This window comes from Carya illinoinensis, chromosome 5, assembly GCF_018687715.1.
Source record: "Carya illinoinensis cultivar Pawnee chromosome 5, C.illinoinensisPawnee_v1, whole genome shotgun sequence".
Lineage (NCBI taxonomy): Eukaryota > Viridiplantae > Streptophyta > Magnoliopsida > Fagales > Juglandaceae > Carya > Carya illinoinensis.
In genome coordinates this window covers 16,247,768-16,271,860 of record NC_056756.1, presented here as the reverse complement: position 1 = coordinate 16,271,860, position 24,093 = coordinate 16,247,768, and the positions used below count along the sequence as shown (strand labels likewise).

The 24,093-nt window shown below is 35.9% G+C and overlaps 2 protein-coding genes across 2 annotated transcripts; one reads left to right on the top strand and one right to left on the bottom strand.

Annotated features, from left to right (window-relative positions):
- Positions 1–296: 296 nt before the first annotated feature.
- On the top strand, positions 297–5,017 carry LOC122311027 (TATA box-binding protein-associated factor RNA polymerase I subunit B). Its single transcript, XM_043125370.1, has 4 exons — positions 297–1,126; positions 1,568–2,407; positions 2,565–2,698; positions 4,289–5,017. The coding sequence occupies exons 1-4, from the start codon at positions 496–498 to the stop codon at positions 4,925–4,927; spliced, it is 2,244 nt and encodes a 747-aa protein (XP_042981304.1). The 5' UTR covers positions 297–495; the 3' UTR covers positions 4,928–5,017.
- Positions 5,018–7,410: 2,393 nt separating this feature from the next.
- LOC122309177 (zinc-finger homeodomain protein 11-like) lies at positions 7,411–9,499 on the bottom strand. The gene is made up of 2 exons (XM_043122551.1): positions 8,129–9,499; positions 7,411–7,751 (listed from the first exon to the last, which is right to left on the bottom strand). Exon 1 carries the CDS (start codon positions 9,091–9,093, stop codon positions 8,152–8,154), a length of 942 nt encoding a protein of 313 aa, XP_042978485.1. The 5' UTR covers positions 9,094–9,499; the 3' UTR covers positions 7,411–7,751; positions 8,129–8,151.
- Positions 9,500–24,093: the final 14,594 nt, after the last annotated feature.

Here is a 24,093-nt window from a genome sequence, read left to right as displayed (position 1 = left end):
ATGTTCTCCAAATTTTTACTCTTAATTGTAAAAATAATAATAATAATAATAATAATAATAATAATTTATATAAATAAAATCTTAATTTTGATTTAAGCTTAATTTAGATATAGAAATGATTTCATTTTACCTCATTTCATCATTATAATTTTTTAAAATTCTTATATAAAATATAATAAATAATTTATTTTTTAAAATCAAAAAATAATAATATTATTAAAAATTAATATTTTAATAATATTTTATTCACTTTTAAATTTTCATTTAAAACTATCTCTTCGCCTCTAAACCATCGAAAACTATACACTGCAGAGGAGTCGTCTACCAAGACATATGGAGCGGACTCTCGAACTTACTGGTTTAGGCCTTTACTGTCTTACGAATTAAGTCCAATCAGCCGAACCGACCGACCTCGCCGCCAATGTTTAAACGCTTCAATCTTCTTCATAGACAGCTACGAAACCCGCTGGGCTTCGAAAGGCATCTGCAACCGAAATGTCGGACCCTCAGAACTGGGCTTGCCACGCCTGCGGCAACGTGGGCCTAGACGACGGCTCCGACGGCTTCTTCTACTGCGTTCGCTGCGGTGCCCGAGCCGACGACATCATCGACACCGGGGTCGCCGACGAGGACTTCATCGACAAGGGCGGCGATGCTGGTGGCGCAATCTACTTAGCCAGCTATAGTCGGCGCCGCAATCGTTCCGCCATCAAGGCTGAGCCGATCTCCCAGTCCCAGTCCCTCTACGATACCACAAACACCCTTTCATTCTGGAGCACCCTAAACCAAGCTGGCGAAGCCACCCCTAACCCACAGCACCCAGTCAAGAAAGAGGACTACGACGACGGGGTCGGGCCCTCGAGACCCGAGGATTTTGGGAATTCTTCGGGGAAGGGTGTTGGTCCGAGCTTTGAGGATTATTACAACGAGATAAGGATCAGGTACGTGATGGGCGTGCAGCTAATGATTCAGTTCCAGTGTGAGGCGTTGGTAAGGGAATTCAAGGTGAGCCCCTTGATTTGTGGGATTGCTGGGACCCTCTGGATGAGGTTCGTGGCTAGCACTGGGGTCTTTGACGACGACTGGGCCGACCACACCATTCAGGACTCTGAAACGCAGCCACCAGGTATAACAGCATCATCGTTATAGGTAAATACAAACATGCTCTTATACAAGTTGAAAATGAATGGGGGCGTTATGTACATATTATGTGGGAATTGATTCTCCACATGTGCCTTGCAATGAAATTTGTTGAAGGGAGAATTAAAAATGTGCTTTAGGCTTTATTCGTTGCGATCATGCCGATATTTTTCGATTTTGCATGAGAAAATCCCGGACGTGCTTTTAGGTATTTGTAGTTCTTGCATATGATTATTTGCTATTGCCATGAGTCTTTTTTTTTTTTTTTTTTTTTTAAGTCTTCATATCTTGGATGAAACTAGGTTACGATGCTTGCAAGTTGCAAGATTTTATTATGTTGATTAGTTGCTAAGATTTGTAACGAGGTGGATGCTGTTCTACCATGGCATTTTTCTTGTATGTGAATGCATTTCTTCCCTGGTTTCAGAAGAACCAGAAGATTACAAGCCGCGTGCCAAATACAGTGCAGAACCTCATAATATGTATGGTCAGCGAGCGGTAATGATCTGGTATAGATCCTTGAGGAAGAAGATTCCATTATACTGTTCTTTAGCTGTTTCGTTTCTGGCTTGTCATATTGCCAGGGAAGCAATCCTGCCGACAGACGTGGTGAAGTGGTCGCTTGAAGGGAGGCTTCCTTTTTTCGCTGCCTTTGTTCAAATTGAAAAACGCATTGGACGGCCATCAAGCGCCTGCCCAGTAAATTCAAATGTTATGTTTAGACCTTCTCAAGCTCTTCCATTTCAGAAGTTGGAATCGATGGCAGCATCAATTGCTCAGTCCATAGGCTTGAATTTACCTCCAGTCAACTTTTATGCAATAGCTTCCCGCTATCTCCAGAAGTTATGTCTTCCAATAGAAAAGATCCTCCCTCATGCATGCCGCATACAAGAGTGGTCAATGTCTCCGGATTTATGGTTATCAACAAACGAGTTGAGGCTTCCCACTCGTGTTTGTGTGATGTCAATACTGATTGTTGCAATACGAATTCTATATAACATACACGGTTTTGGAGAATGGGAAAAGAGTTTGTCTAGTAACGATGGTTCCTCCCCCAGATCCAGCCCGATAGAAAAATTGGACACAACAGTTGATTGGGATATCGGGGATGATGCTAGAAAGGTATCTGGCTCTCCATTTCAAAATGTGGATGATTCGACTCCAACTTTTAATAGAAACTTGCCAAAAGTTCAGATGTCTGAGTTGGATACTGCAGAGCTTCTGCGCAAGCTTGAAGCAAGATATAATGAGATCTCTGACACCTATGGTAATTCTTTTTATTCAGTTTTTATTTTTATTTTATGAACAATGGTCTTTTGTTAATTCTGATGGTTGTTTTCTAGTATTGTTGAATTCCCTAGTTATAAAAGCTTCTCTTTTGTTATCTATAGTTACAAAGTTTAGTTTTTATCTTCTGTTGACAGAGTATTCCAAGGACTTACCAACCTATCTCCAGTACTGTAAAGATGTGGTCTTTGCTGGATTAGAACCTTCATTTGAGAATCATGAGGAAGAGAAGCTAATTGAAGAATTTTGGGATTTTTATCAGAATGAGAAGGTAATTTACTGCTTGACATGGGTACTCCCCTCCCCACCCCCCCCCCCCCCCCCCCCCCCCCCCCCAAAAAAAAAAAAAAAGGTGTACCTGTAATTGATAAATATTTGAATTACCTTTTGGCTCCTTATTAGCTGAATGATACTTTGTATTGGCCTCTTTTAGTTTCTTGTCCTTGGGAAGATGAATTGGTCATAGACTTCACTGGTTACATTTTCCCTGTTATTTAGCAATCCAAAACTTGCCATGTAAATAACAACAGTTGTCAGTACAATTGATACGCTAAAATAATTTGAAGACCTCAGAAATTATGGAAGAGAGTTGGAAAATGTTGGACAGAATCACATGTCAAAGCTCATACGAATTTTTTCTTTTTTTAAAGGTATTATCGCATCAAAGTAAATGACTATATGTTCTAATCTTTTAAGTATACAAGAACAGAACAAGCTTGCTATCAAAGGAGATGTTTGCTTTTTTTAATGTGATAGATATCTAATGTACAGGTCGACATTGCTTGTACAAAATAGAAAATTAATTTTACTCATGGAGGTCAAAATTTAGATTTAAAAGTTAGGAACTTGCTTGTATGCGGATGACCTCTGCTGCCTTAGGCATGGGTTATTATTGTTCTAACTTTTAGTATCATACACAACCAAAATGGTAAATCACCGATTATCCCAAAAGTTTAAGGTTATCAGAAAAGATGAATTTAATTATTTAAATTATATTCTTCAACACTTCTCTAGTGCTAGAGTACACAAAATGTGGACCCATTTAGGATTCAAACTTAGAACCACCGCTCCGACATTACACTAAATCACCATTTGCCCCCAAAACTTAAGCTCGTAGGTAAGAGTGGATTTTATAATTGAAATGATTATCTCTAAAACCATCCTCGTTAGCAACTTCATAGATTCATCTCAAAAGATTGATGGTGATGCACTCATGGATGACTGTTACAATCTCCTGCCAAAAAAGAACTATGTTGCTTATAAAAAACATAGTTCTTTTTATCTGCAGGACTATGCTATCACAGAAGCCTATATTATTATCTATTCTTTGCCATCAATATTTCATTGAAGATCTCGTGAAGACATACTGGGAGTTACTCCTTTTCAGTTTGCCAGTATAAAGGATAGATTCATCCTATACTTGTGATTCGAACAAGGTAGTCCTGTCTCTCTTTAGCTATTTGAAGGTTGAGGAGAGTTTTGATGTCTTGTCATTGATCATCTGTTAAGCAGTTTTTTCTATCAATCATTTTGTGCATATTCTCTGCAGTGGTTTCTCTGGGTTGTGGATACTAATAAGTATATTTGTTAAGCACCTCTGGTAGATGCCTCATATAGTTTTGTGACTGTACTTTTGTCCCTTCATGTTACCTTGGCATGAGGTCTAAAGATGATATAGTAAGTGCTCCACTGGATGCCTCCCTTCAAGATTTGTTGTCACGATAAACTTTCATCTTATATATATTCTGTGGGGTTGTTTTCCTGGGTTTTAGATGGGAATAAACTTATCCTTTGAAAGAACAGTTTGATCTGGTAAATAACACCGATTACTATTTCTAACTTGTAACGAATTGTATCCCAGGATTCTGAACCGTCAGAAGATTTCAAAGAGGGACAAAATATTGCTCTTAACCAAAAGAGTTCAAGGGATGAAGAATGGTTTAGCCATATGTCTAAAGATAACAAGAACATGAGAGATGAAGCATATGTTGGCGCCACATCCTCGGATGATGGAACTTACTGCGTGGATGGCTCGCATCAGGGCTTGGATGGTCATGATATTTCTCCTCAGAGTGAAGGGGGTGATCAAAACTCGGAACGCAAGGATCAAGGCTTAGCTGAAACACCGAAAAGTGAAGCCATCAAACGTCTGAAATTAGACATGGAGGAGAATAGGTTCTGTTACATTCCACCAAGGGTCAATGTGAAAAGATTTGATTACCTTCACTATGTGAGGAAGAAGGACGAGGGAGCCTTTACTTACGTCGCCCATGCGGATTATTACATACTGCTTCGTGCTTGTGCAAGGGTTGCGCAAGTTGACATTCGGATTATGCACATTGGGGTTTTGAGTCTTGAAAGGAGACTGGCTTGGTTGGAAAATAGAATCGACCATTGCTTGCACTTGACGCCACCTAATATTTCTTGCGAGTTCTGTAGTGATGTTGCATCAGAACATGCTGCTGATGATCCCATTGGCTTTTCAAACTTGAATATTTGAGATCTTTACCACAATCATGCAACCTCTTCGTTAATTAGACTCTCGTAGTGATTAGTTTTCTTACCAAATAGAATTACGATCTATACTGCATTTCTATCTCACTTTCATTGTATCCTGTTAATTTGGACATTGTTAATCAACCATAAGATCAATATTTATCTTCTAAACTAACAAATTTAAGAGTTTATGGATAATACCATTTCAGCATGGTAGGTAAAAACTCTGAATATAACATTTTCCCCTAATAAATAACGATAATGCATAGTTCAGGCCAAGATCAAACTCTTATAAAATCCTAAGGCCCAATTTAATGTTAGTCGAGAGCAAGAAAGAAAACAGAAGATCTAGAGCTCGTAAGAGGACTGTGGAACCCCAAACCTAGTGGGTATTTCTGAAGTTATTAGATAATAATCAATGATTTATAGATGAAAGAAGGATCTGGCCTATATTTCAGGGCCGAACTGTATTTGGGCCTCTATTATTTTTTTTAAAAAAAAAGTACTTATTCCTCTTTAACATATTGGGCTTGGCCCATTACTATCATTACTGCTCGATTATAATGTACTTAAAAAGAACGAGACACAACTGACTTCAGAGAATATTAGAATGATGAGATTAATTTTAATTTGGATATTACAATGATGAGAGCTTACATGTAATGAGCCACGTACGTACGAGTACATGGATGATCTCCAACTCTGTCGCAATAATTCTTCAATTTCTTCCAACTCCTTCCGGAAATATATATATATATATATATATATTATATTTCAACTCCTTAATTTCACGAACCCATAAATATTTTAATTTTTAAATAAACACGTACAGTTTATAATCTCGATCGACTGTTTGAGAGAATAAACAGTGCAATAAAATAAAAATAAAAAAAGAGAGAAAAAACAACGTACATCAATTTACAGAAAACAATAAATCTCTGTCATATGATGATTCCGAACTATATATAATTTGACAAGTGATCATCATCAAGTTCTTAATTCGTGAACTTGATCTTCTATTAATCTTGACGATTTCCATATATATTTCTTTATCAGAATTAGAGAAACATTGCTGTCAGCTCCAATTCACAACTTATCTTCCTTCATTGCATCATAAACCATTTCGCTCGTGGTTATTCATGACTATAAATTATAGAAAAATGCTATAGTTACATATGAAAGTTATATATACTTTACCATCGTTATATGAAAGTTGAATAAAAAATTATTAGAATCTTATTTTTTAATATTATTAGTTGTTGTAGGATTTGAAAAAATTGAATTATTTATTATATTTTGTGTGAAAATTTAAAAAAAATTATAATGATAAGATGAAATACTTATTTCCAAACTGGACTTTAAGGTTAATCATATCTTTAAATAGGTTCCAAGTCCTTAATAGGAGTTGTATTTTGATGTTAATTGTCCCATGCAAGTTATTTCCCTTAAATTGTCATATACCTATAATCTAACACGCAGTACCCCTAAACCAAAACAAACAGCTTAGAGCTCCAATACCTTATCACATAATCATTTGTTTCTCTGGCTTTCTTAACAGGCAAGACATGTATAAACTTGGGAAATCTACCCAAATCCCTAGAAGGAGGGGTCAAGGCCTGTTGGACAGAATATTTTCATCTATACTTGAAAAAAACAACCTTCGTATAGTTTGTTTCTGTGGTCATGTGATGGAGGTTAGAACTTAGAAAGAGTGCAACGAAAGCAAAACCACCAGTACTTGATCACACTCACGTATGTACAGTCTACGATCGAGATCCAGTGTATATGGTGTTTAACGACGGCATAAAAATAAAACTTTTACTATATATAATTATTTTTATATATTATTTTATATATTTTAATAATGTGATTGTTAAAAATAATTATTTTATATTTTTAAAAAATATATAATCAATCACATTTATAAAATACGAAAAAAATTAATATACAAAAATAACTATATATATATATATATAACTTTTATAAAAATAATTGCTTAAACAAATAACGAAATAAAAAAACTGGTCTAGACAAGAAAAATAATTAAGCAACACAATTAATTTAAATTTAAATATAATATATATTTGATTTTATTTCTGGTCTACCAACTTCACCTGCCAGAAGGCTGCCACAAATTAAAAGCTGGAGAAGTAAAATATATAAATATATAATATACATTTAAGGCATCAGCTGTTTGATCATTAGACGGTGGGTCAGATATAAACAAATCAATTATTCCGGCTTAGCTTATCAAAGCTGTCATTAGCAGCAAAAGATAAACCAAAACTTGCCGCTTTAATCTATAAACCAAATAAGGAAAGGTGGCAGATCGTCATGATACCAGCTTGCCTGTCTCCTTCCGTCACCTTTCATTAATCAAGATCAGCTTGCCTTTAAAGCTCAGATAAACCCAAAGATAACATACAAAAATTAGCCACAGACACGAGTCACATTAATTACTTTGTGCAAGAACTAAAGAACGCTAACTGCCAAACAAAGCATAAGGCCGATCGAATGCGCGCCTATCTATCAATTTTTTGTACGGAGTATTTGTTACATTTACCAGATGGATACTGTAACAATTAGAAAATTTTCTAATAAGGACGAGGTATTGGAGCTTTTAATTTGCCCCAGTACCCCAGGGTACATCAAACCGGCAAAACCCCATTAGTGCCATTATCCCTCCAACGAGACCAAGGTGCACGTTTCTGCAAAAGTAGGAATGCTCTATAAATGAGCAAGGACAGGGTTTGCAGGTGGCAAATCAGAACAACTTGCACCCGGAAATTGATAAGCTTCAGTTTTGGACGAATAAGCATGGATCTGACCTGTTGGGGGAGTTTTGCTTTATCAAACAGATAATAGTAAATAAATCATCAGTGAGCCACCAAATTCCACAACGATGTGATCATAACCCAGAATTGGCGATCAACTTGACGAAAGCAGACGGATCAAACTAAGAAAGTGAAGAAACTAAGCAAGAAAGTCGGCGACAATTCAATCAATATTTGGGATAGCAATTAATTAATCGAACTACACGTCAATTAACAGACAAACTCATAACTAATAAGAATTACTTAGCATTCGTTGTTAACCTCTCTTCTATTCCTCTCCATCATAAAAGGTGAGTAATCAGTAACAATTGATCAGCAAGGCAGAAATTATAAAATAAAATTAAAAAAAGAGAAAAAAAAAAAAAACATACTTTGTCTTCTCCATATCCTCAGATCAAGATGAAGAAGAAGACCCAGTGGTAGAAACATGAAGATTAAGACTGCCATCTCCATTGTCATCAATCTCCTTTTTGCAGCTATAGGCATTGGCCTCGAAGTTAACTCTATCACCATTCCCATTTTCATCATTGACACTGCTATTATGACCACAACCCAGATCTTTCTTCCTCAAAGGGTTCTTATTGTTGTGCATCCAAACCTTCAGGACCCTCCTATCGATCCCAACCTCATTGCAGAACTCCTCCACCAACATCTCATTGCTCTTCGGCATCTTCCAGCCTAGTCTCTCACAAAACAGAAACATCTTCTCCTTCTGTTCCTGAGTGAATTTAGTTCGGAATCTCTTTCTCCCAAGTGGGTTATCTGCCCTCATCACCGTGGGGCGGGAGTTTGGGTGGTACTCGTCCGACGGTTGAGGAGAGGCGGTGCTGAGAGACATCAGCATTTGCGGCATAGACGAGTAGTAGTACTGGGATGGTGGTAAACGTGAGACTGGTGGCGGGGAACATACCGGGCTTGGGCTTGGACTTGGGGAGGAGATGTTGTGGATGCTAAGGATTTTGGGGGTGGGATCTTCAGTGCTGCGGCGGTGGAAGTTACGGTGGCAGCCACAAGCTGCGCACTTGAGGGAGGTTGGGTCGGAGTACGTGGCGGTGGGGGAGGACAAGAACTCCCCGCAGCCGTCGAGGGCGAGGCCACCCATGCTGGCAGCGTGGTTCTTGAGGCATTCTTTGTAGGACACCACCATGACCGGTGCTGCTGCTGCTGAAGGTGGTGGTTGTGCTTGTGGTGAGTTTATGGGTTGGCGGTTGTGGGGCTTGAGGGAGCCATTGGCGAAGGATAAGGACTTGACGGGCTGGGTCTGTGGTGGGGTTTCAGTATCTGTATCTGGGGTTTGGGTGAGAGATGTGTTGGTGGTGGTGGGGTTCAAGTCCATGGCTCAGACAGGCACAAAAAGTTGGGACTTTGAGTTTGGGAGGTTAGGGTTTCCTTAAGTTTTGAGAGGATTTCTTTAGGAAAAAAATATGGATGTGAAGGGAGGGGGAGAGGAACAATAACTCTGATGGCTTGAGAGACAAATGATGACGATGATAATAGCAGAACATCACATGATGGTGCTGATGATGATTATTATGAGAAGTGAGGTCATGAGGACAAATATCCAAGCTTAAATATGACAATTCGGTTGTGGGGATAAAGGGTGATACGGCTCGGGGATGGATGCAATTATAAAAATACTAAAACTGCCCCAAATTCCCAAAATCACCACCACTGAAAAAGACTGGGCCTGCAAAACATATTAATTGCTGAGTTTCAAACTTGTTTTCAGCTCTGTAAATGGTGGTTCTAATCTGAGATTAAAAGAGTTTGCTTCGGACAACAGATTCGTCTGAATTATCTTGGCAAAGAATATATGCTTTGAAGTCACTGATTTGAATTCTGGGCAGTGTCTTGTACATGGGTCCTAGACAGACACGTGGCTCATGCAACTGGTTGCACAGTACAAACGTACAAACAAGACCTGCATTCTGCAATACGATTTCTCACTACAGTGTTAAACATATTGGTTTGTCTTCTATACCTAAAATCCTCTCCACCCTCTTATGTCCACTCATGTCTGCCCTTATTGTACGATACTCATCTTCATATATTTTGAGTGATTTGTCATTTGCACGACTTGGAGTACCCAAGGGTCTGCATTAACAACACTCATGATTCGATTTTGACAAATGTACGAAGTTTTGTTTAATAAAATAACGTTATGAAACAGTCGAGTGTTTTGGATTTCCTTTTCTTTTCTGGCATTGGTCAAATCTTTTTGAAACTTTTTCTCATTTTTGTTCTGAAACACCCCCTTCTCCACCTCACGTAATTTAAGCATGTGACGCGTACGTAGCATCATTAGGAACAGATCTTAAAACACCACGGCATGAGATAATGATGGCAAATTGACACAGACCTTCAAGTTAACCTGAATCTGCAAAAGCTTAGCACGCTGCTTAAATAAAGTAAATACTGACACTAGTAAGGAAAAGGAAAGTGAAATTGTTCATTAGCGGATAACTCTCAAAAATAAAGCATGCTTGATTTGAGGCCTACTTTAGTTATGATATTCAATTCTAAACTCTTCCACGTTTTAAAAAAGAAAAGAAAAAGAATAAGAATAGCTCTAATCTGCCGACATACCATGTTTATAATTTTTTTCGTTTACTATATAATCTTATTCAATTTTCGGTGGTTTCATGTTTTAATTACCAACTGGGTAGAAATAAATATATTGATAGACCATCCACGTGAGATCAGCAAGATAGATGTGATGCTTTTGTCCTATGTGGTTCTAATAAAGGCTAATTCACAATGATGTTCTGGTAGAATCCGAGAGGACAGAAAAAAGAAAATTAAATTCTCGTGCAAATATATATAATATATGTGTGTGTATATATATAATATCCAGAAAAGAAGAAAATGGACTTTCGAAAGCTTTTGCTGCGTCTTAAAAAAGGATATGATGGGAAATGGGTAACATATGTTAATGAAAAGTATGTGCGTGAATGAGTTTACGCTATAACTACAGGGCCTATGGATATGACCTCTGCAATTTGGAGTCAAAGAACTGCTTAATGGCTTAGAACAATGCTCTGACAACAATGTCATCATCAGGAGCACGCGCATGGTCTAAAATCAGACACAAAGATAACAAAGGATTTTAGCTATCTAGATTGGATCAACGCAAAATGGATGATCAGGAACATCACAGTCCCCCAACTTGATTATCCTTTGCATGGAGACGGCATTTCTTTTTTCCTCCTTTTTTAGAAATCTCGTTTTCAAATGTCAGGAATATATATATATATATATATTCTTTACATTCAAGCAAATTGATCTAATCCTAACCATTTAAATAATATTAAAGTAATCAAAGTGGCTAGCTCATAAAAAATTGTCGTTTCCATAGGTGAAATGGTCATCTTAGGCGGTAAAAATTTATATCATTTATATGTATGGTTAACTAAATTCATATGAGATGGTCCCAGCTTGGTAATAATGGAAAATATTTATTGGATGTGGCCTTTCCCCCCAACGGTTTAAAGTTGGAAGGTTTTCAGTTTTACTTGGATAATTAATAGCATTGACTGAAATGACTACTCAAACAATACCGTACGTGTCAATCTATATATGCATGAGGTGAATGAGAAAGCAAAAAAATAGAGATGCATAATTGGTACTTTCCAAAAAAAAAAAAAAAAAGGAAAAGAGAGATGTTTTTGTTCTGTAAGTTTAGCCATGATCATGGATTGATGCATCGCCTTGGCGCGGCATAGAAAAGGGTGATAAAAAGAAAAGGAAAAAAAAAAAAGGCTAGTTCTTTAATATTCTTTTAAGTAGATCCTAATTCCAGTCATAGTCAAAGAACAATAAACGTGATTTTTCTGTAATAATTGAGGCTTTGATCATATGTTAGGGGAAGACATGTCCTACAGCTAAGGGGTGGTTAGGGGGCTCAAAGTAGCCCATATACAATAGTCTTTAATTTTCAGCAGCAATACGCTAGTATTAGAGAGTGCGTGTGCGTGAGACAAAGAAGGGACCGCTGGGTTTTGTCACTAACAAAACCAGATTCCACCCCCCAGACCACTGCCCTTCAAAATTACGTGGGTCCCAAAAACCAGAGAAATGCCCTACATTTTAACTGGCATGCATGTTTGATTGGCTGATGAATGAAATTGGTGGTGGCAGTGGATGATTTACAAAGTGCAAAGAAGTTGTGGGCGTTGATCAGCATCCACCACCCAATTAACAGCATTTATATTCCTGTGCGCCGTATTATTACAAGTTGATAAGATAGGCTCAAAGGATGCCAAAAAAGAACATTAAAAAAAAAAAAAACAAATCTTTAGAGCCAGCCAAAAGAAGATCAAACGATAAGAAACCGATCACCATCTACCTAGCTAGCTCTCCTCGTAATCACTATTTCTCTTACATTTGCTCCTAAGGATTTGCCACAAAGCCAAGGAATCCAATTCCTGATTTCTTTATTCAAAACTCTTTTCTGGACTAGCTAGCTGCTCGATATCTCTCTCTTTTTAAAGGGTTTGCAAGAGAACATGATATGATCTGATAGGTTCTTCAAGAAGAATCTTAATATATTTTGCTACTTCAATGCATTTAACAAGTAAATGTAATATCAGAGTAAATTCATTATTCAAGCATGCTATTGTACAGATCATAAAATTTATTGTTGTTAGCTAACTCCATCTACCCAGTGAAACCATTTATAAAGGGCGTTGGAGAACACTTCATCATATATTAATCCACCTTATTTCTTCTTGGTCCAAGGCCAGCCAACTGAAAGGATTAAAGCTGCCTACTCTATCAAAGTTTAAACCGTACGTACTATGCTGATAGTTGTGCCTCGATCTGAATAACATGTACAATTGCAGGTAAGAAAGTTTCATGAGCTCCATGGCTCAGCAGCACTTAACTGCATGGATGATCGAATTCTAGTATTACTATATTGAAAACGCTAGCTTCAAGTACTGATCATCAATATATATCGAAGTTCTATATCATGTACAACATTAACGCCCAATGTGGAAAGTGAAAATTTTTCTATATTTTCTAAATTTAGAAATTTTTTCTAAATTTTTTTAAATTTTCACACAAAATATAATAAATAATTCGATTTTTTTTAATTTTAAAATAATAATAATATTAAAAAAATAATATTTTATTCAAATTTTAATTTTCATCTTAACTTACTATTCAAACGGCACCAAGAGTAAAATAGCTAACCGGCATGCATGCATGGATGGCGCGGGTCTTTAATTTTGTATTGAATCCAACAAATTAGCTTCTTAAACAGTAATTGTAATGATTTATTTAAAGTCCTTTGTACAAAACTCAAATAACTAGGATTAATATAAAAAATATCCACTGACAGAACCAACAAGATTCAACATAATACAAATCGTAAAACAGAACAAGAAATAGCAAGAACCAGAGCGATAACAAAAACAATAATCAAATAAATCACAGGAATAAAGAAAGTAAAGAATCAACACAACCGATTTATGTGGTTTTGACGCTAATGGTCTACGTTCACGGCAGGAATGACCTCAGAGCTTTATTGATAATCAATGTCCTTCACATAAAAGCCTCAGAACCACTTGTATTTACAAAGTCCTCTCTCTCACAACAAAAAATTGCACAGATTTTCTCCTCAAAGTGAAACCCTAAGCAAACCCTAGATTCACCCCTCTCTACTCTTTCTCTCGAAGCCTTTCTCATAAATCGACTGAAAAAATGTACAAATGAATTAGGGTTACAAAACAGCAGACAACAATGAATATATAGGGTAAAACAGATGCCTCCACGTTTAGTGATCCTATGGCTCAAGCTTAAAACTCTCTACATGTGGAAAAATGACCGTTTTACCCATAACTTAAAGATTTTGCATACTAACTCCAAAAGTTTCCAAAATTTACATTCGTCATGTAAATTTTGTCCTAAACTTAAATATCAACTCATAAAAATTAAAAACAAAACACAACTATGAAGAACACACTATGGCCAAAACATCCATAGGCCATTTTCCTTGATTTTTGTTGCAATTCTTTCCAACTTCAAAACTCATGCTTAAACCAAAATTTTGCAACAAACATCTTCCAATCCTAAGTTCAAAACCATACTTAAAACATCCATTTAGAAAAAGTTAATAATTAATACCAAAATTTTTTGTAAAAAGATCCAAGCACTTGAATCACAAGTTTTGACCTTAAATCAAAACATCTCCAAGAATTTCAAAAATCAAATCTTACTTCTAATATATTCATAATATCATCCTAACATCAACCATGCTTTAAATCATCAAACTAAAGTCACCAAAATCACAAAATAACATTTGGAGTTTTTGGTTTTACACTTAATCCAAAAACAGAAACTTTTTCCTCAACTAGTTTTGATAAATCTCTTGATCTATGACTTATAAATATATGATCTTCAAACCAAACCATCACATGGTTTAAAAAGATGTCCTAAAATATATATATATATATATATATATATATATAAGCTTCTAATTCAAAATCACATGGTTAGAAATTAATCAAAACATAAATTTAGCCAAGATTATCCACACTTTGGCTTATCTGAATATCTTTTTGCATAAAATTTCATATCTTTGAAACTAACATCAAATATCTTCAAAATAATAATATAACATGTATATAAGATACTTAGGATCCTTCAATAAAATTATCAAAGTCATTGGAATAGGTTTAGACCACCAAAGAGTTAAACTTTCTCAAAACAGAAACTGTTTTTCCTCTTCGAGTTTCTAAGTTTCTAAATCTAAGAAAATCTTTCATCAAAATCTTTAATCATGCAAAAATCCTCAACCAATAATCATATACACATGTTAACAATACTCCATAAAAATTTCGGACCAATATCTATCCATTAGCTTGGTCAAAAACTCCAAACTATAACATATTCTCCAGTTTATCTCCTAGAATGACCTTTCTATAGTTTATACAATATTTGACTGACCAAATGATCTTCAAATGGGACAAATAAGATATCCACGTAAACTAGACTAAAAAAGAAACAACTTATATGAATGAGACTTTATGATAAAATACTTACGAAAGCTTCGAAATGGGTGTGCAAAAGACCTCCTAAAAGCTGTCCGAGAGAGAGTGTTTGATATTCTTTCAATGGAAAATGTAAATGAAGATAATTTCGTGGGGAGAGGTGGCTGGAGATACTTATGGATGAGATATGGAAGAGATGTGGTTGGAGTTGAGAGTTGAGTGTAGTTTTCTTCTACCCAAAATATCTATAAAAGATTATCTCATAATATTCTATCCAATAGTATCTACAAAAAATCAACTTAAGGTATTTTTATCTAATAATATCTATAAAAATCAACTCAAAATATTTTTACCCAATAATATTCATGAAAATTACCTCAAGATATTTCTTTTTATCCAATAATATCTACAGTTTTGAACAGACGTTTTATCCGGAAATATGAAAAAATGTTATTGCGCCATAAGATTTTAAATAACCCTCCGAGTCTAATGGTACAAACCATAATACATTTTGACACCTCTAACTATCTCCAATAATCAAAAACACACTTCTGATACCATAGTAAATAATAACACTAACTATATAGTTAGACAAAAACCTATACGATTAATGGATTCATGAAAACTTATAGGGTTTTCACGAGATTCCTAAAGTTAATAGAAATTTCACAATTGAATTTCTAGCGGCTGTTACAGATTTTCTCCTCAAAGTGAAACCCTAAGCAAACCCTAGATTCACCCTTCTCTACTCTTTCTCTCGAAGCCTTTCTTATAAATCGACTGAAAAAATGTACAAATGAATTAAGGTTACAAAACAGTAGACAACAATGAATATATAGGGTAAAACAGATGCCTCCACGTGTAGTGATCCGATGGCTCAAGCTTAATTCTTCTCTGATGTAACTTACAAGTCATGTGCAAGTCACGTGATCACCAGCTCAGTACATTAAACTTCAAAATTTCAGAATCAACCATTTGTCCATCATTCAAATTTCACATAGGAAAAAGGGTCAGAAAATAAAACAACATATAAATAAATGTATTGACATAACATTTACAATAATTATATGGTTTATAAAGATAATTAAAATGTTGATCAGCTTCTTATTACATAGTTACCTCAATCGCTGTTATTGATCGTTCATAAAAAGGGATTTCCCTGCGTACTGATATGTCTTGCTCACAGTCACAGTAAATTACTTGAGCTAATATAGTATATTAGTTGCCAAAGATCTGTGCTCTGATTGGCATAATCTCTACTTCTAAAATAAAAATTTCGAGTTGGAAACCCCATTTTCCAAAATATATTTAAAAAAAAAAAAAAAAGTTGTAGTATACTGGCCCAAGAAAATTCCTCAGTACTATGGCAGCAGATCAATATTGTCGCCACCGCGTGTTACGTGTAGGTCTCCAGATTGCAAGTTGCAACAATAAACCCTATTACCAGCCATGTATGAGCTAGGTAAATTAAGGGTGATTTCTTCTACACTCACGTCGAAATTAAAGGTCCCTCAAATTCTTGTTCCAATATAAATATATATAAATATATATATATATATATATATGTATATATGTATGTATATATATTAATGCCTAAAGTTGAAATTAAGTCTCAAGTAGTGGAAGAGAGAGATACGTTAAGTGACATATATTGTTGTCCATATAAACATTTTAGACAGTATTAAATTAGTAATAAACAGTGTAACACCTACTTGAAGTGCATGTCTTATCTTTCTTTCTTTTTTCTCTTTTTAGTTGCCTTTTAAGTTCGGACAAGAACTTGAGGGGCGATATGTATGCCTTGAGACCTCACCTACTTCGTCGAATGGATAACTAATCGATACTAATCGAGTCTTTCTATTTACTAGTAAGCGTGGAAGACATAATCTCTACATTGAAATTATATTTTCTTATAAATGAAATTTTAGAGTAATATTGTTAGGTATAGTCATAAGTTATATAAGACTTGGATTGGTTACACAAAATTAAAAATCTCATCTCATCTCATCTCAACTTATTATTACATCATTTTCAAATCTCCATATAAAATATAATAAACAATTTAATTTTTTTAAATCTAAATACAAAATTAATATTAAAAATTTATATTATAACAATATTTTATTTATTACTATTTAAAATATCTCATCTCATCTGTGTAACCAAACGGGACTTATGTTGTTTTTTGCTCCTTTTAGTCCCACACCGGTGGGAAATAATAAAGGGGCAGATTTTTGAGGTTATAAATAAGAGGCTTAGCCTCTTAGTTTAAGTGCACCAGTTGAAAGCTTATCTAGTAACTTTTGACTTTAGTTAAATTCCTCTATTAACCTTTTGTAAAAAGGGAAGAGGTGTAGAGTTAAAGATTTACTAGTGGGGTAGCTTTGTGGGTGTGGTGAGGAGAAAAATTGTGTGATTGTAACAATTTTTCACATAGTGAATTTTCTTCTCTGGGTCTGGTGGTTTTTCTCATATTTTGGAGTTTCCACGTAAATTTATTGTGTTGTTATTATTTCTCTTTTTTCTTGTTATTCCTGCAAAGGGTAGATCCTAGGGGGGGTGAATTTGGAGGTCCAAATTCCCAACAATTGGTATCAGAGCCACTAGGTTCTTTTTGTGGGGTGGAGCTTTGGTGTGGTAGTGTGGATACGTACAGTCTAAGGAGGTTCTGTCTAGGAGATTGGAAATTTTAAGTGTGTCCATTGTGACCCTCCAATCTTTCCTGGGAACTGACTTAGTGAGGTACTATTCATTTCTACAGTAAATTCATCAAAGCAATGTCAGGAAGTAGGCCTTCAAATCTTGTCAAATTTGAGGTGGAGAAATTTAATGGGAGAATCAATTTTGGCTTGTGGCAAGTACAAGTCAAGGATATCTTGATTCAATCAGGATTACACAAGGCATTGAAGGGCAGACCAACACATGAAGTCAGCACTGGTACTAGTGTGACTGGTGAAAGTAGCAGATCTAAAATGAGCGATGAAGATTGGGAGGATCTAGATTTGAGAACAGCAAGTGCAATACGTCTGTGCCTGGCCAAAAATGTTCTTGCAAATGTGCATGGAATATCTACGGCAAAGGAACTCTGGGAAAAACTCGAAGAGTTGTATCAGACGAAAGGCGTCTCAAATCGCGTGTACCTGAAGGAGCAGTTTCATACACTGCGAATGAGTGAAGGTACAACTATTTCAGATCATTTAAGCATTCTCAATGGCATTGTCGCTGAGCTAGAAGCTATTGGAGTTAAAATTGATGATGAGGATCAAGCCTTGAGACTCATCTGGTCTCTTCCACCTTCCTACGAGCACATGAAACCTATTTTGATACATGGGAAGGAGAAAATAATTTTTTCAGAGGTTACCAGTAAAATCTTTTCTGAAGAGAGAAGACTAAGTAGTGGAAGTAATGTTCCACTTGAGAACTTAGCGATGGTAGCAGCTGGAAATGGGAAGATGAAGAACTCCATGAAGAAGAAAGTAGTCTGCTGGGGGTGTAGACAATCTGGGCACGTCAAGAAAAATTGTCCAAGAGCTGGAGCAGGTTCGGCAAGTGGCTCCAAGTCAGTAAATGAAGATACTGGAAATAATGCTAATATTGTGTCTCTCTCCATGAAAGATTTTGCTCTTTAAAAAGAGACATGTACATCCTCATGGCATGTCGCTAATTCCCAAAGTTGCCATGATAGAGGATGTGTTAATGTTAGCGGGTCCACAAGTTTGCACACAGGCATTGGTTTGGCATTGATGCAGGGTGTGTGGTGGAAATTCATGTCGATGGCTGATGAACTTCCAGGAGAGCCAAACGTGGAAGTTACACCATAATTTTCAGCAAGGTTATTTTCGACATGGGCCGAAGTGAAATGTTTGGAATTAGTTTATTCTGAGTGGGTATGCTTTTATGGTGAAGCATGATAGCGGAAGCTATGAAGATTTTCATTGAGGTGGAGTTTGGCTGTGGGACCAGTCAAAGTCGCAAGGTGGAGATTGTTGTTTTTTGCTCCTTTTAGTCCCACACCGGTGGGAAATAATAAAGGGGCAGATTTTTGAGGTTATAAATAAGAGGCTTAGCCTCTTAGTTTAAGTGCACCAGTTGAAAGCTTATCTAGTAACTTTTGACTTTAGTTAAATTCCTCTATTAACCTTTTGTAAAAAGGGAAGAGGTGTAGAGTTAAAGATTTACTAGTGGGGTAGCTTTGTGGGTGTGGTGAGGAGAAAAATTGTGTGATTGTAACAATTTTTCACATAGTGAATTTTCTTCTCTGGGTCTGGTGGTTTTTCTCCTATTTTGGAGTTTCCACGTAAATTTATTGTGTTGTTATTATTTCTCTTTTTTCTTGTTATTCCTGCAAAGGGTAGATCCTAGGGGGGGTGAATTTGGAGGTCCAAATTCCCAACAACTTAAGTGTCGCATACTCTTTAAAAAAAAAAAAAAAAGTAGAATATGCAAATTAAACCAAATAATTGCATGAAATCAAATACCCAATAAGCGGACTAGAAAGTCTTCTACGAGTTTGACCAAAATTTAAATTTAAGTCATTACCAAATTAAGAATTTTCTAAAATGATTAGAAAATATCATGATCATATATATAATTGCAGACCCGTAAGGAAAAAAGTATAATTTAGAGCTTGAAACAACACGTGACCATTAGGTATATATGGTGTGGTAACCACAACGTATGCAGAAAATTAGAGTACTTTGGAATTGTTTTTTTATTAAAGAATTCTGATACTATATATTAATCAAAGTCATAATCGAATTATTGTCACATGGGTGATATTGTCTTAATTAAAGTACTAGATTGTTCTACCGAAACTTGCCATCTCGACATTGGTTTTATTTTCTCAAGCAGTACTTCAAAGTACCATTAACTCATAATATAAAGCTTCACCTATAACAAGCATATGGTGTGAAAGATTACCCGTAGCCCCAACCCCCGCTCATTCAGTACTGGTATAAAAAAAGAGAGAGAGAGAGAGAGAGAGAGAGAGAGAGAGAGAGAGAGAGAGAGAGAGAAGTTAAGAACATAAAGATAGGATTTACACATTTAAATGATCGGAGGACACGTCATTATTCTAAAAAGATTATAATAGAACCGGCCTCATGTCATGAGGTGATTATCCCATACAATATTCCTCATTCCTCCCCCTCTCTCTATGTCCTGAAGCCGCACGCCTGGTCTCTCCCCTCAAGAATAATGCTGACCAGGAGCAGTATTTATCTTCCACAAACAGGACCGGAACCAGAAAATCTGATATGGGGGACAAGTTAAAAAAAATAATTTGAAAGGGATCAAATACTAATTTTCATATAATTTATTTTATAAAAATACCTTCAAAATTGTAATTTTCATATGATTTTAAAAATTTTGGGAGAGCTTAATAGTTCCGCCCCTGTCCACAAAGATACAACTTCATTACATTGATCAATTTAAGTACTCGATTTTGTAATCATTCTTAAACTGTAGCCAATGATTCAAAGAACAAAATGAAGAAACTTAAGGCAGCAAGGTGCCAGGAAATGGATGATGCAGCCATAGGTGAAGTGGGTTTTGGTTTTGTGCCAACTGGTGGCTTTCTAAGGTTTGTGGGGTGGACGCATTTGCATAATTATTTGCTTAAGGCCAAGTTTGGAATTTGAATTGAAATTAGATGAATTCAGTTTAGTCTAATTTTAAACTAAATCTAATACTCAAACACACAACTCTCAAATTACTAAACTCATCTTGACTCAAAACTTCTTTACACGTGGGACTCAACATTTTTTAACTTCACATAAATAAATCTAAAATCTTATTAACATCCAAACACATCTAAACTCATTTTAAGTGGATTTCACAAAATTCATTTAATCATCTCAATTTATTACTATTCATAAAAAACTTAATTCAACTCAACATCCAAATAGGATCTAAGGCTGTGATGGATTGAGGGTAGGGAGACTGAGGGGTGCAGCTTTAGCGACTTGAGGAGAGAGAGGAGTATATGGAAAAAGAAAAATTTTACTTATCATCCATACATTATAGACTACATGTAATTTTTTTTAAAAATTTTTGTTCTTACAAAATATGTGGTATATTGATAATAAGCAAAAACTCCATTTAATTTAAGAAGAAGAAAACAAAAACAAAATATACATGGTATGTAGTGATGGGAAAATCACCTGAGACCAATTTTATTGTAATATTCTTAGAACGGTGACATGTCTTACGGCCATTGGAGGGTGTCTAAACTCTATCTTTACACGCTTACACCGCATACGTTTTGAACTTTTGAATTTATTCTCTTAAAAAAATTAGGAAGAAAAAAAGATGGAAATGTCAAAAAGCAATATATATGAGACCTGATATCAACACGGGCTGTGTACAAATAATTTCTGTACGTCCGAAATTAGATCCAATAGGAAATAAACCACGAGGGCCAACCCAGAATGTCCCATCTGAATCTAAGATTTTAATGGGCTCACCGGCCCATTTGAGTATCGAAATAAATAAGCCTCCGAAGACAAACGGATATGGACTTCTTAATACTTGGGTTGCTACAGCTACTGGTAAAGGTTGACCCCTCAACCGTCGTCGTTTTAAACTCCGGTTGCGTTATTTGTTTCCCGGTCGAAGGTCACTGCTGTCTTGGGTAAATTGCTCTCCCTAAGTTCATATATTGTACAAGTGCGCCTGATCGATCAGCTTCGTGTTCGAGGAATCTAGCGGTGATAATGATGAATAAGTGCACAGATTGAAGATCAATCAAGTGCACACGAATTAGCGACTTGTTGAAACTTGAGGGGGTGCATTTTTTTGGAAATGGGGTTCTCAGTTTTTTCAAAGTTGCTGAATTTTCTTTTATCAAAATGGTAAAAAGATACCGGTTATATCTGTTCCTCATTGGTTTCGTATTAATTTGCTATGCCCTGCCCCCCCGCGGCCCCCCTGTCGCGGCGGCGCTGCTGTGTGGGATTTAGTTGGTTTTGGATTTACAGACCCAACGAGAAGTGAAAAAGATAAAAAGGAAGTGAACATTGAAAAGGAAAGAAAAAAATGTCAGCTCAACATCATGGGTTAGAAGATAAATGTTTGGAAGTACTAATGACATAGATTTTATGTTGTGTTGGTATGGCTTCGAGGCCTAACGTCCTTTGTTCTGTGCCTCATGAGCTTTTTAATATTGGTTTCTGCATGATGACAAAAAAAATTGCATGGAAATTGCAACCATGGAGTTCATAGTAAAGGTAACGAGATAATCTGCTAATGTATTCCCCAAAATGAAGGAAATCAGTGTGATCAGAAGAAATGGTGATGAGACTTCTCCAAATAGGCTGTTTCTTCTCATGTTACTTATCACTTGTTATGCCGATACTTCAATGGCATCACATATATTAATGAGTCGTTAAACAGCATAGTTCCTTTCATCATGTGTGGTTCCTTTTGAAATGACGCAACATCTCCAACTCAGAGATCTGCGCCTGTCTTTATATAGGTAGATACAAAAATGATCTATTTTTGAGATAGGAATTGAAGTAGTAGATCTATGTGTGGTAGACTTGCGCACTTCATTTTATTTGCCACCTTAAAAATTTCTTTTGTAGATGAGTATTATTGGGAGTACTAGCAAGATTGCCCAAGGTCAAGTCTGCTTTGGGGGCGATAGCTAAAATCCCATATTAGCAGATAAAAAATCAGTAAAGATATATGCTCCAGCCTCCAGTATTCTTCAATTGTACGGAAAGTTTGAAACGTAAAAAATTACATTAGATCAATTTTTCTGCTGATCATGCCTACTACTTTTTCTGTTAGTGCAGCTCTGTCCCCTCTCCTGACCCAATCCCAATGTCTCACTTTCTTCTGATGCACTTGGAACATTCTTGTTATATAATTGCCAAAGCTATTATCTTTATTTCGCTCATTTCATTTCCCTACAATCATGTGTTTCCTGCTTATGGTCTTTCGTGCTTCTTTTTTTTTTTTTTTTTTTTTTACGTAAGAAGAATTTATACTTGCGGTCTTTCATATTGACAAGACATTTATTCAGAACCTTGTAAGTTGTCAAAGACGTAAAGAAAAATTCCTTTTCCTCCAAAACTTTTGTTGAAACAACTCTTCAGCTGATGTGTTCGCCCTACTTATGTGAAATGCAGTTGGTGAGAATCCTCCTCTAATTTGCTTGTCTCACACACCACCATTTACCCTTATGCTATGGTCACTGGCAATGGAGATAAGCCAACACTAGATGATATGTTAGGCTGCTCAAAGTTCTTTATCTTTGAATGAATTTGATTTTCTATGGAATATTTCTGAAGTGTGTGGGAGTTTAGATTTCAGAGCAAGACGAGATTGTGGCATATATATGTGAGATTCTACACCAATTTATGTCATTATCCATTGTAGTCAGGTATTTTATCTAGGGCCTGATAACACAGTTCATATGGTTGTGATGAGAAATACTACAAAGAACACCATATACCTAAAGAATAATGATTTCTATATAACCTAAATCATGATAGAGGGATGCAAGCTTTCACGGTAGAAAATATAAGAGCTGCTCTGTTTCTGTCGCTAATGTCACTTGTTGGCACTAGTCAGTATCCATTAAGAAAATGACTAATAAATTAGCCAGGAATAATGAATTAGATTTTCCTACTTCCCAATACATCAGTATGCAGTATGCATTTGCTTCAGTTTAAAGGTTTTTCACTAGTTGTATGCTGAGTGGATATCATTAATAATATTTCCCATCTCGCTGCATATGCTTTTATTGGGGCAGATGAAAAATATTTATATTAGTTTGAAACAATCGAGGTATAATAATAGGCTTGTTACATTTAAAAAGATTTGAGAGCTGGACGGTTACAAAATAATTTCACTATAATCTGCAAGATATTGTAGCACTAACGAAAACAATAATCTTCCTGTCAAATAAAAATTAAGAAAAGAACTACATATGTTACTCTTTTGGGATCCTACACCATCATCTCTGCCTTCTGTCAGTCGTTGATTATAATTTCAGCTTGGATTACAGAGATGATGCATGCTCGCTGAATGCCATTTAGGAAATTCCTCTAGTAGCTTGACTGTACACACCTCTCTATAACAAAGAACTCTTAAAACAAGTTTGAACCAAAAAGGAGGGGAAAAGAAAGAAGAAAGGAAGAAAACCCAACCAACCAACCAGCCAACCAACAGACTTCATGAAATTTTGCTTGACAAAATTGAAAGAATCTGCTACCTTCTAGTTTCCTCTTCTTTGCTAGAAGCTAATTCTTTCTTTCAATGTCATGTGCTCTTCCTCTTTCTACTCGAGTAACAAGAGCATATTAAGACCTGTTGTGGATAGGATCTGATCCTCTTCG

Excerpts from the sequence above, each read along its gene's own strand:
- LOC122311027 (XM_043125370.1), top strand. The coding sequence starts at position 496 with ATGTCGGACCCTCAGAACTGGGCTTGCCACGCCTGCGGCAACGTGGGC. Across the intron at positions 1,127-1,567 it reads CTCTGAAACGCAGCCACCAG|AAGAACCAGAAGATTACAAG; the intron begins GTATAACAGCAT and ends CCCTGGTTTCAG. Across the intron at positions 2,408-2,564 it reads TGAGATCTCTGACACCTATG|AGTATTCCAAGGACTTACCA; the intron begins GTAATTCTTTTT and ends TTCTGTTGACAG.
- LOC122309177 (XM_043122551.1), bottom strand. The coding sequence starts at position 9,093 with ATGGACTTGAACCCCACCACCACCAACACATCTCTCACCCAAACCCCA.